The sequence below is a fragment of the Aquarana catesbeiana genome, linkage group LG05, assembly GCF_042186555.1.
Source record: "Aquarana catesbeiana isolate 2022-GZ linkage group LG05, ASM4218655v1, whole genome shotgun sequence".
NCBI classification, from domain to species: domain Eukaryota; kingdom Metazoa; phylum Chordata; class Amphibia; order Anura; family Ranidae; genus Aquarana; species Aquarana catesbeiana.
The window spans coordinates 247,492,863-247,511,063 of NC_133328.1; the positions used below are offsets into that span (position 1 = coordinate 247,492,863).

Consider the following 18,201-nt stretch of genomic DNA (forward strand, 5'->3'; position numbering starts at 1 on the left):
AGTGCTCCCCAAGTAGCAAAGCAGAGCTGGCGTACATGATACGTAAATAAAACGTACCCATTACTTAAGAAAAAAAACAAAACTTTTCTAGGTTAAGGAAACTAAACCCACTGATTTAAAGTGATACTAAAGTCTCGTTTTTTTTGTTAAAAATAACAAACATGTTATACTTACCTGCTCTGTGCAGTGGTTTTGCACAGAGCAGCCCAGATCCTCCTTTTCTCTGGTCGTTCTTCGGCTCTCCTGGCCCCTCCCTCCTGTTGAGTGCCCCCACAGCAAGCAGCTTGCTATGGGGGCACCCGAGCCAAGCTGCAGCTCCCTTTGTCCATTCAGACACGGAGCCGCGGCCCGGCTCCCTCTCTCTCCTTATTGGCTCACTTTGATTGACAGCAGAGGGAGCCAATGGCGCTTCGCTGCTGCCTCAGCCAATGAGGAGGGAGAGGCCCGGGCAGCTGAGTCTCTCGTGCAACATCGCTGGATCGAAAGGGGGCACAGGTAAGTAATGGGGGGGGGGCTATGCTGCGCATAGAATGCATAAAGATTAAAAAAAACTTTTTGCCTTTAGAACCACTTCAACTTTCCAAAAATAAAGTTAAAAAAAGGTTCAATAAATTGTACATTCAAGGCATGCTCCTAGTGATAACTGCCACCGTTGCCAGTGTGCTTAAGTCAACTCTCAACCAATCTTTCAGGCTTTCAAATGGGTGGTGTCATAGCTGGTAATTTTTGCATTCTTTGCCATGGCAATCTCAGTTCTACATAGAGGCTGATGGAGTTGTCCTTGACAGATAGAAGAATAGGAGAGATGAGTTACGCTTTAATATGAACTAGCATTTGACAACATTGTATATATAGTATGTTTATCAAATATATGTATACCCACAGCATTCCAGGAATCCCAGAGGAAGTAAAAGTGTAAAACAAACTAATGATGCAGTTATTTTCTTAAATGATTATTTTCATAGTAAAATAAATTCTGCTTACCCATTTTCTTGTACCCCATTAAATACTTTGTTTTCCAGATCACCATAGCATAAGCTACAAAGTAATGCTGACAACATGAAGCCTTGAGGTATTCCACAGCGCTGTACAAAATATCTAAATAAAATAAAAAAATAATAATTCTACAAAAAATTAAATATATTTAAAGTGTATCCAATCCCAAGACCAAAAATGTAATTAAAGCGGTTGTAAACTGCTGCATTTTTGTTTTCTTACCTGTAAGGCAAAGACATAATGTGCTATAGTATGCATCGCATACTAGCACATTAAGTGAAACTTGCCTCAAAGCGAAGCCTTCCAGCGATGCAAATGTCATTGCTGGAGACGACATCCATCTTCACCCGGATTTTCTTCCGGGTTCACGGACACCGGCTCTGTGACTGGCCAGAGCCACGAGGACGTCACTCCTGCATATGCGTGCGGGAGCCGCTGATCATGGCACAGGGCTCTGAAGAAACGGCACGGGCAGCCGTTCCTTCAGAGCACATGCGCCACTGATTTCACTAGCTGCATGTACAGTAAATAGGTAAAAAACTTAAAGATGGAAGTTTACTTCCTCTTTAATTGCAACTTACCAGTCCTTGTGTGTGGTAGCTGTTATATTTGTTAGGACTTATTTCCCTCATGTTTACACAGTGATTGTGCCAGTAAAGCATTTCCTGTCCTAGGGTAACACTGCTCACTCTCCGTACTGTATCTATGAAGAATCAGTACTGTCTAGAATAGAAGTGCTTTAGGACTACAGAACATTTCCATCTATCCTCATCTATATAACATAGGAGGGAGAGATAGCTGGGAACAATAACTGACAACAACTGGCACAGTAAGCTCCAAAGATGTCTGGCTGGATCAACGGTATTTTTTGCACTTATATAACAAAATTCTTTAAATGGTACATTTAACAACTTCCCGCCCGGCCAATGTATATAAACAGCCAGACCAATTTGAGCAATCATATGTCAAACAACTATCATGCATGCCATTCATTCATGATAGCTTTGTTTATTAATGTAATCTCTCGAATTGTTTACCGTGATTACATGGTACAGGGTCAATCACAGCAATCATAATAGTAAACAGTGAATCATGAATGAAAGCCATATAAAACAATTGCTTTTACAGTGATCATGACCTAACCTCCCCCCCTCCAGAAAAAATTCACATTTTTGTTAACAGTCAGTTCCCCTAATCACCACTACCCACTCAGTGTCCCTAATCACCCCTGCACCAGTCACAGTGTACCTGTCCACTACCACACCAGTCAAATTTTTCCCTAAACACTGCCACACCAGTTACATTGTCCCTGATCACTGCCACAACAGTCATAGTGTCACTATAAGGACTTGTTCACACGTTTAACCACTTGCCGCCTGCCCCCCCCCACCGTCAAATGACAGCTGGGTGATGCGGCTCTCGTTGTGGGTGGACATCATATGATGGCTTCCCAGAACGACTGCTCTTGCATGCCCAGGGGGGCGCGCAGTGCGGCGATCGCAGCCGCGCCGTGTTGCTAGAACACGGCGCGACCACGAACTCTGTATGGTCATGGTTAAAGAGCCGCGGCTCTTTAACCATGTGATCGGCTGTGTACAATCACAGCCGGTCACATGTAAACATGGAGATGCCAGTAATCGGTACTCCTCACCTCACACTGACAGAGTGTGAGGAGAGGAGAGCCAATCAGCAGCATCTCCTCACAGAGGACATCTAGGTATGTAATCAGGGCACTGATCATCAGTGCCCTGATCAAAATTAAGTGCCCACTAGTGCCAGCAATCAGTGGCCATTAGTGATGCCAGTCAGTGCTGGCTATCAGTGCTGCCCATCAATGCCACTCGTCAATGCTCATCGGTGCCTATCTGTGCCCACCAGTGCCACCCATCAGTGCCCATAAGTGCTGCATATTCGTGCCTCATCAGCGCCCATCAGTGCCGCCTCATCAGCGCCCATCAGTGAAGGAGAAAAATTACTTATCTACAAAATTTTCTGACGGAAACCAATGCCGCGTACATACGAGCGGACTTTTCGACCGGACTGGTCCGACGGACCGAGTCTGGCGGACAATTCGACTGTGTGTGGGCTTCATTGGACCTGCATCGGACTTTTTCGGTCGATAATCTGACGGACTTTAGATTTGGAACATGTTTCAAATCTTAACGTCGGAACTCCGCCGGACCCAGTTCCTATCGAAAAGTCAATTTGTCTATACGCTAGTCCGACGGACGAAAACTGACGCTAGGGCATCTATTGGCTACTGGCTATCAACTTCCTTATTTTAGTTCGGTCGTACGTCATCACGTACGAATCCATCGGACTTTGGTGTGATCGTGTGTAGGCAAGTTCGTTTGTTTGGAAGGTCCGTCGGAAGTCCGCCGAAAGTCTGTCGGATAGACCGTCGGACCAGTCCGGTCGAAAAGTCCGCTCGTGTGTACGCGGCATAAGTAAAACTTTATTTTTTCAAAATTTCTGGGTTTTTTTTTGTTTTTTTTTTTTTTTTTTAGGAGAAAATAAAAAAAAAACCTATAAGTGATTAAATACCACCAAAAGAAATCTCTATTTGTGTGAAGAAAATGATAAAAATTGCACATGGTTACAGTGTAGCATGACCGCGCAATTGTCATTCAAAGTGTGACAGCGCTGAAAGCTGAAAGATGGCTGGGGCAGGAAGGGGGTGCAAGTGCCCTGTATTGAGGTGGTTAAAGAGCCATCAATTTTCGGATGGCTCTTCAAAAAGCATTTGACAGACAGTGACAGTGAGTATTAGCTCCTCACCACCTGCTTTAACCCCTTGGCCCCACACAAGCGACCCAATTCACTTGAATAAGTTACAATTGGAGGGCGTACAGGTGGTATAATTCCTGCAACAGCTGTAAAGTAAAGCATCACAGCTGCAGCATGTGTACACCTGCAGCCACTGCCTCTGCAACCATCAAGATCAATAGCCAGGATGTTGCATGTCTATATATGTTAGCTCTTGTCTTAGACTTATATTTGTGATGTTTATGCACTTTAGTATTTGGAAGAATTGGCACTGCCACTGATAGTAATTGTACAGACAATTGTCTTTTTAATGTGGGTTTCAAGAATAAACAGAGTAATTACAGTACATCATATGTAGTTGTAATGTAATGTTCCAGGGACCAACCCTAAAACGACATAATCCCAAGTAGTAGATTTTACAAAACAAGTTTCCAAACTTGGAAACATTAAATCACCTTCCAGACAAAGCTTGCATTCGATGAGGCCTGAACATTCACTTCGTAAAACCTGAAGATCGTGTGAGGACCACCTTGCAAATCTGAGATACTGATGCTTGATTCTAGAATATGCCCAAGAGACACCAACAGATCTGATAGCATGAGCTCTATTCTGTAAAGGCCCTAGGGTCAAAAACTGTGTGATCCACCTGGAGACAAGTTGTCTAATCCACCTGGCAATGATGGAGCAGAAGGCAGGATACCCTCTACTACAGGCTATAGGGAATGTGTTTCGGAGCAGGACAAGGGGAAGGCAGGACAACATCCCCATTGAGGTGCAGCAAAGAAACCGGCTTGGGTAGAAAAGAAGGTATTGGTCTCAAGACCATCTTGCCCCTGTGCAATACAAAAAACGGCTCCTTACAAGAAGGGCCACCAACTTAGAAATATGCATAACCGAAGTCATGGCTACTAGGAAGGCAATCTTACATGTGAGGTCTCCAAAAGATAGGATAGTTCTAATTGACTCAAAGTGGGGTCTCTACAGAAAGCACCAGGTTCAGATCCCAAGATGACACAGGAGGTTGAACAGGGGGATTAAAATGCTCAACTAGCTGAAGAAAGGCCTTGGTTAAGGACCGTGAAGCAGGAGGTTTCTGGGACAGAATGGATAAGGCAAATACCTGTCCCATGAGCGTACTCGGGACTAGATGTTGTTTAAAACCAGACTGAAGCAATGCCAAGATAAAAACAATGGAGTCCTCACCCCTGGTAAAGTAAGCCTTCCATTTTCTTGTTCTGGGCAAAGTGGGGATGACAATCAGAAATAAACCTATCCTTTGGGACTTTGGTTTCAACAGCCATGTTGTTAAAGCCAGTGACTGCAAAGCAAAGTGAAATCAGGGGCCTTGCCCCAACAAATCTAGCCCGATTGGAATAGGCCAAGGCTTGTCCGCCAGGAGCCTGAGTACCGTATATCTGTGTACGATGTATTTCTGGGCCAATTTGGATTGATAAGGATCACTGAAACCCTATCTGCCTGCATGTTGCACAGCAGTCAAGAGAGAATCTTTACTGGAGGAAAGGCATACAGGATATCAGTGAAAACGGAGTCAAAGTAAACACCATGGCATTTACTGCAAAGGATAAAGGGTCCCTTGCTCTGGCTCCGTGCAGTTTGTTGTTGAATCTGGAGACCAGGGTGCCAATATCTGGTTCCCCCCTCCGTCGACAGAGATTATGGAAGATTCCACTGCCTGGGTCTACGTGTTGATGGCTTTGGAAGACCACCTATCAATTGTCCACCAGGGCAGAGATAGCTGTAATGCGATTCTCCACCCAGGAGAGAATCAATAGCCATTCTCTCAGGGCTGCTTGACTTCAGTGCCCCCAATAGTTTATATAGGTCACTGCTATGTCACTGTTATCTTACCCCGAATGTGTGTGACCCGACTCTGCAAGAAGAGGGGTCCAGTGCTGTACAGTTAATCTGATAGTTTTTAGTTTCAGAATGTTGATGGGGAGCCTCGACTTCAGACTCCCTGGACAGTTAGGGAGATTTAAACTCCACCCCAACTGGTAAGGCTGGCATCTGTTGTCATCACCTTCCAGGGCATAGGACGGAATTACTTTCCTGACTCCTGTTCAGGGCTGGAGTTCCACCATGCCAGGGAGAGAACAGTCTGGCTGGATAGAAAAATAGGACGATCCAGAGTGAGGATCATGAGGTGAGGATGTGGAGTTGAAGAGTCCTGGAATAGAAACAGGCAAAAGGGAACTGCTTTGAAAGAGGCTACCATTAGACTGAGAACCCTCATGCAGAAGCCAACTTAGGGGTGCTATTTGGATCTCAGGTTCTGCATGTGGGAAATCAATGAGGTAGTCTTTTCTGAAGGAAGGAAGATTCTGGCTTGGGCTATGTCCAAGATTGGACTGCAGATGGTGGGAGGGCTAAAAGGCAGACTGTGGAAGGCTGATTAACCGCCCGAAGGTTTAAAGGAACTGAATAGTTCTTTGGATGTTGGCTGACAATGTTGTGGAGTCCATTAGTAGACGGTTGTCCAAGTATGAAGTGACATGTGTGCCCTGGGTCTGCAGAATGGCAAGAGGGTGACCAAGCACTTTTGTGAACATTTAGGTGCAAAGGAGTGCTCAAATGGTAGTGCTGGTCTCCCACAGCAAAGCATATAAAGGGGTAATGTGGAATGAAGGGGAGGATATGTACATGAATCTTGTATGTCTATTGATGCCAGAAATTCCGCTCGTCAGAGAAGCAATGGCAGATCTTGCTGTACCCATTTAGAATTTTGGTACACAAAGAAATCTGTTCAGAAACGTTAAGTCCAGAATTGGGCAGATGCCTCTATTTGGCTTTGGGACTGTGAATAGGTTTGAATAAAACCTTGGAACCTTTCCTTTTAAGGAACTGGCACAACTACTACTTGTGATTGATGTTTTCACAAGGTGGTCAGTAAATTGACCTGTTTTTGAGCTAATGCTTGCAGATTGGAAGGTAGGAAGTGGGGAGGGGGCAGAGACAGAAATTCTATTTTGTACTCCTGTGAAATGACAGATTGGACCCAGGGGTCTCAGATTCAGACTAGTGCAAATGCCAATAGATGTCTCCCCAATCCAAGATGTGGAGACACCCCTTTTGTGTGAGGAGGACTTCTGGGTAGGCTTGGTGAATTTAGTGAGCCAGAGCTTGCAAATAACGGAAATACCAAGCATTGCTTTTGAAGAGGTCTGGGGAAAGCAAAATGGTCCCCGTTGCTGAGAAGTGATAGCCATGAGAGTAGGTGACTTGGGTTTTTTCATACGGGGCCAGAGCACCTTTCCCCTTAGTGATGTTTTATATATTTATCAAGGTATTCCCCAAACAAGGCTTTAAAGTTGTACAAGGCACCTTTTACAAGCAGGTTCAGCAGACCAATCTTTTAACCACAAAGTCCTGTGCATATGCACTAAGAGAAGAGACATTCCATAGACATGGCAAAAACATTCTGTACAGTGTCTACACAAAGTAATAGGGCTAAAGGCATCAGCTGAAAATGTTTCAAGAGAACGGAGTCATCAAAGAGAGTTGAGTTCTCTATTCTCTATGCCTAGTCCCGGCAAATAGACAGGGTGACAATAGCCGGCTGCAGGGCTGGAACTGCAAGGGCAAAGGAGGAGTCTAATGCCCCGTACACACGATCGGACTTTGTTCGGACATTCCGACAACAAAATCCTAGGATTTTTTTCCGACGGATGTTGGCTCAAACTTGTCTTGCATACACACGGTCACACAAAGTTGTCGGAAAATCCGATCGTACTAAACGCGGTGACGTAAAACACGTACGTCGGGACTATAAACGGGCAGTGGCCAATAGCTTTCATCTCTTTATTTATTCTGAGCATGCATGACACTTTGTCCGTCGAATTTGTGTACATACGATCGGAATTTCCGACAACGGATTTTGTTGTCGGAAAATTTTATATCCTGCTCTCAAACTTTGTGTGTCGGAAAATCCGATGGAAAATGTGTGATGGAGCCCACACACGGTCGGAATTTCCGACAACAAGGTCCTATCACACATTTTCCGTCGGAAAGTCCGACCGTGTGTACGGGGAAAAGAGGGATTTAAAATGGCTATCAACAAAATCCTTAAAATTGGGGACTGAAAAGGCAGGATCTACTACTACCAGAAAAGGTCTATTTTTCTTAAAGTGGAGTTCCACCCAAAAATGGAACTTCCGCTTTAAGGGAGGTGACCCCCTGACTTGCCACATTTGGCATGTAATTTTTTTGGGGAGGGAGCCGGGACCCTCTTTCCAGAGGGTCCCAGCTCCCACTTCCTCCCGGCGCACTGTGGCACCGGAATGAAGATCACCTCTTCCCCCTCCCTCTTGGCAATCATCTGGGGCACGTCATGCACAGCCAGGCGCCCACACTTACAATTCCGGCGCCGCAGAGAGGAGGGGGAGATGAGCGGGGCTTCGCTCCCCCGCATCGCTGGACCCTGGGACAGGTAAGTGTCCGATTATTAAAAGTCAGCAGCTGCAGTATTTGTAGCTACTGACTTTCATTTTTTTTTTTTTTTTTTTTTTTAGCAGAACTCAGCTTTAAATTCCTTTTCCATTTTTCAGCAAAAGGTTTGAGAGAATATTCTTTCAGTATTAGGGCAACCCTCAAATAATATAATGCACATTCAATGTGTGTGCGTGGATAGAAAAAGTATTTATTTTGTTTGCTAGCCTTTTTGTGCCCACAGGGGACTGTTTGGCAGTATAGGAAAATGCTATTTCTCACTTTGTCAATCAATGAGTGTACAGTGAGAACTAAAGAGTTAGCAAAAAGTCCAGTGTGTATGAGGACTTAGGACTTTTACATGACAATGAAACAGCCTATACAGAGGAAGTTTAACCACTTGCCTACTGGGCACTTTCAGCCCCTTCCTGCCCAGGCCAATTTTCAGCTTTCAGCGCTGTAACACTTTAAATGACAATTGTGCGGTCATGCAACACTGTAACCATATGAAATGTTTATCATTTTTTTCACACAAATAGCGCTTCATTTTGGTGGTATTTAATCAACACTGGGTTTTTTTTGCTAAACAAACAAAAAACGACCAAAAATTTTGAAAAAAATAAATTTTCATAGTTTGTTATAAAATTTTGCAAACAGGTAATTTTTCTCCTTCACTTGTGTGAGCTGATGAGGCTGCACTGATGAGGGGGCACTGATCAGGAGGCACTGATAGGTGACACTGATGGGAACTGATTAGCAGCACTGGTGGGCAATGTTGGGACCGATGTCCCTTTAACAGAACCTGGTTACCGACTTTCTTCTTTTCTCCTCACACTGTCAGTGCGAGGGGGGGAAAAAAAGTCGATAACCGGCTTCTGCTTACATCCTGTGATCAGCTGTCATTGGCTGACAGCTGATCACGTGGTTTACCCCAATTTGTGATCAGCAGAGTCCGAACGATCACAGAACACGCCTCCCGCGCACCGCAGGGCGAACACGGGAGGACGTCCATGGACGCCTTCCCAGCATTGTAAGCCCGTGCTGTAGCAGTCTTTTGTGTGAACTAGTGAGTAGTGCACACATGCCAAATAAGTTCACTGCTGCTTTTGCTGTCACAGGGTTAAAACAGCCCTCACAATGCTACCTGACCTTACCTCTCCTACAAGGCACCACTGTGGTAGAGGAAGAGGAGCATGCTGTAATCACAGTGCACATGAGAGCACGGGAAACAGATCCCACCAGCTGTATTTCAATGTTGCGCTGAAGTGTGCTTATACAAAAATGCCTGTGGGGTGGACAGTGATTTTACGTATACAGCTGTGTTACTGACAGCCACAAATGCATCCAGGAGCAGCAGAGTTTCGGCAGAAAAAACACTTGACGCGCCTGGATGCGTGTAAAGTCATCTAAACGCACCTAAGCACATCCCATCTGGTGACGAAGGCACAACAGAGGCGGTTCTTTCTTAGGACACTTAAAAAAGGCCAGACTGCCTTTTTTCTATTTTAGCACTATAGAGAACATTCTGAAATACCAAACCTGGAAACTGTTTATGCTGGGCAATTAAGGAGACGAGCTAACAGAATCAGTAAAATATCCAACTCACCCAGGATGCAGTGTGTTTAAATTTCAGCAGAAAAAAAAAAAGATAAAGAGCAAACAAGACTCAAATATTCTGTACAGTTTTCTTCCAAGAGCTGTACTATCCATTACTGTACTCCATCTACCTACTCCCAAGAAGGTTATTGAACTCCGGTATATCATCTTTCATATGCATATATTTTATTAGCATATTTTCTCTTACTTTTATAATATTTACATTACTTTAAAGCACTTGCATGGGGTATTTTACTGTTATGTCATTTATACTGGTGCAAATGTATGCATATGTATATGGCTGTATTTACTGTTACTGTCAGAGAGCTGTCAAGTAAAATTTTATTGTACTGAATAAAATGATAATGAAGTATCTAAAGTATATAATCTAAATTCTCCCTAGTCAGTTTTTTGCAGGCTGCATCAGGTTTTCTTCCAGGATTTTCCTGTATTTCACGACATTCCTTCCACCCCCACAAGTCTTCTAGGGCCTGCTGCAGAGAAGCATCCCTGCCACCACCATGCTTCACAGTGGAGATAGTGTGTTTATGATTTGCAAATGTTTGGTCTGATGGCCAAAAAGCTCAATTTGTTATCTCCAGACAAAAAACAAAAACAAAAAAAACATACCTTCTTCCAACTGAATTTACCGTCTACCTTGTACTTGTACTTGTACCCATAAAGCTGCAACTGGTGAAACACCCGGGCAACAGTAATATGAATAGTCTTCTCCAATCTTAATCAATGAGGCCTATACTTCCTACAGGCTTCTGATGGCCTCCCTCGCTACTTTCCTTCTTGCACAGTCATTTACTTTTTAGTAGATGACCTCCTCTTCACAGATTTATAGCTGTGCTATACTTCTCCCTATTTGTTAATGATTGATTATATTGACTATTGATTGATTATATTAGTATACCAACAGATATCCAGTGACTTGGAAATGTTATTGTATACAACACAAGGTGTGTTATTCAGTCACCTTGGAGCACTATTTGGAGTGTCTGTATGGTGTATGACACGTAGCAATATAGACTCACCAGAAATTGAACCGCATGCATCTACTGTATACTACAGTCACTTCAATCCTATTAAATACACACAAACGATCTCTAACTACTTTTGTGACTTTGGCTGTACCAGCAGTAATTTGGTGTACTGTAAAACCTTGTTTTGAGAGTAACTTGGTTTGAGAGCGTTTTACAAGACAAGCACAATAATAAATTTTGACTTGATATACCAGTAGCGTCAAGTCAAAACGGAGTATTAGCCTGGGTTCACACATGTGCAGTGCGAATTGAAGCTCAGGTTTCACACTGGGAAGATAAAAATCTGCTGTTCAAAGGTTTCACTGCGTTGTAGCTGCAGATCAGTGAGCAGGGAGAGGAGGGGGGGGGGGAGGGGGAGGTGTAGTGAGGAGAAGGAGAAAATCCTTGTTCAGAACGCAATGCATCTGCGAATCAGATGCGTTCCCATAGGAGATAATAGGCTTGTAGTTCGCACCGCAATGCCCAAAAAACGCACACGTTTTTTGTGCAATGCGCAGTGCGAATGCAACGCACATATGTGAACCAGATACATTCAAATGAATGTATTTTAAAATGTCCTGCGAATTGGATGCGGTGTAAGCTGCATCTAATTCGTATAGGTGTGAACGGGGGCTAAAAGAGAAGAGAGGCACCTCTAAGTGTGTCAATATGGTTACATTTAAGGAAGGTACAACAGTTAGCAACTTGCATCCTCCCTATTCATCATCCTCTGCACCGCCATCTACATCATCCCTTCCACGCTGTGCTCCACAAGCTCTTCAAGCCTCGCTTTCAGATCGCTCAACTGCAGGGTAGTCTATCTGGTCACGATTACAGACTGACATCGGTGAGAGCCGATGTGGACAGCTTTACCCCAGATGCCTGCATACTTAGATATGCCAGTTTTAATCATGAACCAGTTGCTAAATGTTGTGCCTTCATTAAATGTAACCATATTGCGACACTTAAAAGGTGCCTCTCTTCTCTTTTATACTCTCTAGCTCCTTCTGGATTTTGCTTCTAATCCCCTTGTAGATGGACATTTTATGGTTACACAACCTACCACATTGCTATGATCTTTTTATATGGACTATAAACTGAAAGACCTATGAATAAATGGTTGTGGAACGAATCATCTGAGTTTCCATTATTTCTTATGGGGAAATTTGCTTTGATATACAAGTGCTTTGGATTACAAGCATGTTTCTGGAACAAATTATGCTCGCAAATCCAAGGTTTTACTGTAGTATATAAAAGGGCAGGCTTCTTTATAAATTTAGCTATTATTTTGTACGTTTTGTTTTTATTGTACTTATTTAAATCAATCTACCGAGATCTGTTAACACTTTGAAATAAATATCTATTTCTGTCAATAAATGAAACAGAATAACAAACACAATTAAATCTACTGTGGTTCAAAGCTCTATTACAATCAAACCTGTAAAGCATCCAAAAGAAGGGAAAAAACAGTAATACCTCGGATTGCGAGCGTTTCGCAATACGAGCTATTTTTTTAAATCCTGACCCTGTTTGCGTGCGTTGTCTCGCAAAACGAGCAGGATTCTTGCCTCTGGGGTGTGCACTACCGCATTTGGCCAGAGCCCCCGGGGCCGCTCGGAAACACTCCGTTCCCGAGTGTCCCCCGAGCCCCTCGTGTACATCCGAGCGTTTCCGAATGTCTCCGGCGCCCCCCCTCACCTCTGGTTACATTCAGTACTGCATACACTAGCAGTGCCACTGGAACGGAGATTCCTATGCGGAAACTTGTTCTGATATACGAATATATCGTATAGGATATACGGATTACAAGAATTCTTCTGGAACGAATTATGCTCGTAACCCAAAGTACTACTGTACTTTAGAAGGAAGGAAAAAATCTTGGACGGCCGCACACCGCAGAAGGCATCTTTATTGAAAGATTTAAATCAAAAAACAGTCATATCTTGTGCATAATGGTTTGTAGCAAGAGATATACAAATAAACCGCCCCTTAATCTCTCTTACTCCACTGCGCCAAAGAAAAGTGCAAAGCTATATAAAAGATGTGTAAATGAATACAAAATGTGTGTACATACACAGTGTACAGTGAAAAAAGCTGCCACTTAAATACGTAAACTGATCAGAATCCCAAAACTATACCTCTCACACGTGTACAGATAGAGATAGCGGCGCTAATATAAATTGTGTAAAATAATGGGTTAGAGCAGCATAATGCCTATGACCCTCTACTTATACATAAAAATAATAATAGAAGAAATCCCATTTGAAGAAGTCTTTTCAACGAAACATGTCTTGGGCATGGTTACACGGCATTCCATTGCACTGACATTAGATGCCGCTGTCTGAGGAGGATTACACCGATCGGATGGCTGGGCCTTAGAAGGTTGGGTGAGAGATACACCAGTTTACACTTCAGGTCCGCTGTGACCACGGTGCACCGTTGGATCACTGATCCTGTTGCTTGCTGTGGATTTTTTTAAAGGCTTTTATGTTTCAGTTTAAAAGTGAGTGTAACCATTGAAGTGTGTTTGAAGTGATTTTAATAAATCTGTCAAAATGGTATCACGCTATGTGGAGCACTTTATTCATTTTTTCCACATATGGAGCTGGCTTGATTGGATTCACAGTTCATCACATGCAACCCAGGTGTGGTTCAATTGCTGTTTTGCCGAACACGAGAGTGGGAGGCTATACAATCTGGTGAGTGCGCTCTTCAGAGGGAGTGGTGTCACTATCACGGTGGTGTGGTGGAAGAGTAGAAGATTTTTCACACAAGAAGATTGAAAAACAACTGTTGAACTTATTTATTCATTTCTTGTAATTTATTATTTACAGTGACACTTTTCACTGGGTGTTAAAGAAATTTCTTTTCATGATAAAAATAATATTTTTCATGACACTATTATTATTTTATGTATAAGTAGAGGGTCATAGGCATTATGCTGCTCTGACCCATTATTTTACACAATTTATATCTTGTGCATAGAAAACAGAGAAAAAACAGCTAATACGTTTCACATCATAGATAGATGCTTGGTCATAGCTAAATGAACAAAGTCTGATCATATGATTATAGAGGGAATGAAAAATGGACAGCCAATCAAATGTGAAGTTGTGTTGAAAAAAACATCCCCATAAGATCAGACCTTGTTAATGTCCAAAATGAAATGCACCTGGAGGGGAGAAGCAAAAAAGCTGGTGAATACAATAAATTTAGGTGAATGGAAAAAAGTATGTATAGTTGTGTATAAACGAAAATCAATATTTGTCAGCGAGATTGGTCAATAGTTTCCACAAATTGTGTAATCTTTCTCGGGTTTAGGTATGAGTGAAATATATGCCTGCATACCCTGCGGGACAAATGGTTGAGAGGCAGACACTGAATTAAAGGTCCGCTTCATGATTAGGGATAGCAAATCTTTAAATGATTTATAGAACTTCTGTATTTCAGTCTTTGAAAATTCCTTTCCTAATTGTTCCACCTCTACTGATGTTAAAATCGGTATAGCAGTATCATTTATATATTGTCGTATGTTCTGCTGAAATGTTTTGGGATCCCTCTCTCTAGTTGGTTAGGTATATTATACAATCAGGAATAGAAAGTATTGTTTTCAAAATCCTTTTTGGATCGTATACCGTGTCACCTGTTTCTGTCTTAACCTTAAAGTGGTGTTCCACCCTAAAAAAAAAAAAAATTTATGACTGTGCCTAAAAAAAATAAAAAAAAAAACATTTGGAATTTTTTTTTTTTTTTTTACTTACCTCTAAATGCCTGTTGCTAGGGGGTCCCTCGTAGTCTGCCTCTTCCAGTGCCTGGGCTGGTGCCATCACTTCCCCCTCGGCACAGGAAGGGCTCGGCTCTGCTCCCTCCCTCCTGTCAATCATCTGGGACCCATTACAGGTCCCAGGTGACTGAGCGGCCAATCACGGCATGCGGCGCCGCTCACTCATGCGCAGTGGGTGCAAGGCTGTGAAGCCACAGACCGGCGCCTACAGTTGCAATGCCGGCGCCGCTGAACGGAGGGGGAGACAAGCGGGGCTTCGATCCCCCCGCATCGCTGGACTCTGGGACAGGTAAGTGTCCAATTAAAAGTCAGCAGCAATTTTTTAGAATTGGTGGTTTTGACTGTAACCTAAACAATTGTTATTATCATATCATCATTATCACCACTATCTTACAAAGTAATTTGACACAATGATTCTGTTATTCCTTTCGCTGGTGTCTACTAAATAACCCTTAGTTATACCGGAAATAATGTTAAAAACCATTATATGTTTTATTTATATGTGGTTATAACAAACCCTCTTTTTTTTTTTTTTTTTATATTACATTGGCTAAGTACACATACATTCCGTGTACTTTTATACGGTTCTATTTTTAATATTGCCTTTTAATTTGACTTCTATGCGCATATATGTCTGTGTTGATGTATATGTATTTTTTATATATATATATGTATTTTATACATTATACTCTATATATATTTTATGCTACTACCTCTTTTTCAGTGTTTCTCTTGCTGGTTTTCTAAATACATGTGTTCAGGATACTGTCACCCTCTGGTTACAGCTCTAGAATCATTTCTCTAAAAGCCCCTGTCTCCATCTAGTTTATGTTTGGATAACCATTATGTCTAACATTTGACAATTGGGCTCATCTTCTCCCCTGGCTTTTCTCTTTTCCCCTCCCTTTCCCTTCCAGTGGTATCACTTGATTCAGTGTATCATACATATATACACATTTACATATATCTCTTTCAGGAACTCTATTTTAACTTACTATCCCCCTCTAATCCATAGCTTAGACGGTTCTGTCCCCTTTTTGCCTCTATCTTCGCCTACGACAAAATGGAGACTACTGTTTACTATAGCTAGTCAATCTCGTGCGCCGAAGGGCGCACGGGATATGACGTCACGACCGCACTTCCGCCCTGTGAACCGCAACCCGGAAGCAGAGGAGCGGCGTGCGTTCCACCAGGCTCCACCAGGCTCCACTGTACACAGGAACGTGTTACCGGCCAGCAATGGAAGCCGGTACAGCTACAGTCCTCGCAGAGATATTCTACCCGAGTATAAGAGCTGCCATCAGACATGCACACCATAAGGTATGCCACTCTATCTTTGATCTTTGATTTGTAATCTCTGGTCAGTTTCTCCTGAGGTCCGTAATCTATAGATAGGAGGGGAGAGGAGTCCCAAGAAACACTGGTTATGCCTTGGTTCACTCATATAACAGCAATGAAAACATGAAATTTAAATATAAATCAAAAATTAAAAATTAAAAACTAAAAATTAAAATCTAAAAAAATTTTAAAAATAAAATTAAAATACCAGAACCAGAACTAGTAATTGAATCAGACTAAAATCATACTAAATGTAAAAAGTTTTTTCACCATGGCCCTACAATAATAGCAACATAGCTTAGACCCACCCCTCCCAAAGAATCGCCCACCAATCAAGGGAGGAGCCTCAGAACCAACCTGACCAGTCTTGGTTGGATGAACACATGTATAAAAACCAGCAGGAGATTAACACTACTAAGGCTCTGATGAAGAAGGGTAACCTTCGAAACGCGTTAGCCAGCAGTAGTCCGTACGCCTCCTTCCTGGGACCTGGAAAACTGCTACCACTGGATTAATCGCCGCTGTGGCATATACAAATGCGATTTTTTTCTTCAACCTTTGTGAGTAGATTTTATCTTGTTTTTAATTAATAAATCTGTCAAGGATAATGCACTAGGCTGGTGCGCTCTTTTTTTTCTTTCTTTCCAGCTGCAGTAGTTGTAGCTGCTGACTTTTAATTTTTTTTTTTTTTGATGGGCCCTTCTCTTTAACAATAGATGTTGTATTTATTCGCTGGCGTAATGCTCTGGCTAATAGTTTACCAGGTTTGTTTCCTTGTTGGCAATATAGGGTGCGTTTTTTACCTCTAACCCGTAACGTTTGTTCATTTAGTAGAGTTCGTAATTCTAGTAGTTTTTTCTGTTAGCTTCAATAATTTCTCCCGTGCTGAATTTTGTTTGTGTTTTTCCAATTGAGCTATTTCTTGTAAAAGCTGAGCTGATCTATTTCCTTTTGCTTTTTTTAACCTAGCTCCATGTTTTATAAACAAACCCCTCTATATACATTTCAATGTTTCCCATTGAATAGATAGGGAAGTACTATCCTTTACATGATCCTGCGTGAAATTCAATATTGCTAACCTGATCTCTGAAATACAGGCCTCATCATATAATAAATTGTCATTTAACTTCCATGTGCCTCTTGTTGTATTGCCGCTTGGCAAATCCATCACCAGAAATATAGGGGTGTGATCCGACCATACAAAGCTACCTATCTCAGAGAAGGAAGTTGCGGCCATTCCCAACTGATTTATCAAGAAGTAGTCTAATCTATGATATGTACCATGAACTTTTGAGTGGAACGTTTAATCTTTCTCCAGTGGATGAAAGGCCCTCCATGTATCAACTAAATGGTATTTATCCAACATATCATTAAATTTCTTTTCATCACTACTCATCTGGGGCATTGAGGGTGCCGTATTGTCCATATCCCGGTTAAGAACAAATTTGAAGTCTCCCCCTATTGCTGTCACCCCCTCTGCTCTTTCCATAAGATCTATTAGCAGTTGAGTACATATTTTAATCTGATCCAGGTTAGGTAGGTACATATTAATAAATGTATATTTTTTACCATATATAACAAGTTTTAGCAATACTGCCCTACCATCTCGGTTCGTCCAACTTTCTACTACCTGATGGGGTACTGACTTGTGAATTGCTATAGAAACTTCCCTAGATTTTGAATAGGCAGAAGTATCGTGATACCAGGCAGACTAATATCTATTTTGTATATTAGGTATGTGGTCTGAGCGGAAATGTGTCTCCAAATTTTTCCTTTTTTTTTTTTCTCTTGTCCTATGGGCACCGTAAAAATCTGCTCTTTTAATGTTAGAGGGTTAAATGTAGCAACAAAAAGATCGTAACTTTCTCCATAAACAAAATGCCTATAGTGCATGGGGGCCCTTTCTTGTGGAGACTCGTGCCTGTGTGTGGACATTAGGATTCGGCTCCAGTGACAGCTTCCAGGATACCTACATCCCTGAGGGGTAACACGTGAGTTTGACCTCTGCCGTGCAGGGGTCCATAGCATCTGGTAAGCGAATATATCACACTGGGATTGTATCTCCTTTGACCATTGATATATAGATCTGATCTGACAGATTTCATCTGCTTGAATTGAATTCTTGGGGACTTTTTCTTCATTTATTGTCTTAAATATCAATGCGCTGCACTTATTTTGTTTTATGTCATTTTTCAGGTTTTAATGTGATTACCTGTAGTGTACAGCTTGCAATTTGGGTGAGGGTTG

General features: G+C 42.3%; 1 protein-coding gene across 7 annotated transcripts in view; it reads right to left on the minus strand.

Annotated features, from left to right (window-relative positions):
• Window positions 1-18,201, minus strand: part of TERT (telomerase reverse transcriptase) — a 501,506-nt gene that overhangs the window by 139,965 nt on the left and 343,340 nt on the right. For 6 of the 7 annotated variants that reach the window (XR_012244450.1, XR_012244451.1, XR_012244449.1 and 3 more), the window contains exon 9: window positions 985-1,098. The exons of the other annotated variant lie outside the window; for it this stretch is intronic. Coding sequence is in view for 2 of the 6 variants with exons in the window: in XM_073630685.1 (XP_073486786.1) it covers window positions 985-1,098 (114 nt within the window). In the remaining 4 variants the exon portion in view is untranslated. The remainder of the gene's footprint in view (window positions 1-984; window positions 1,099-18,201) is intronic. 7 annotated transcript variants of the gene reach the window in all.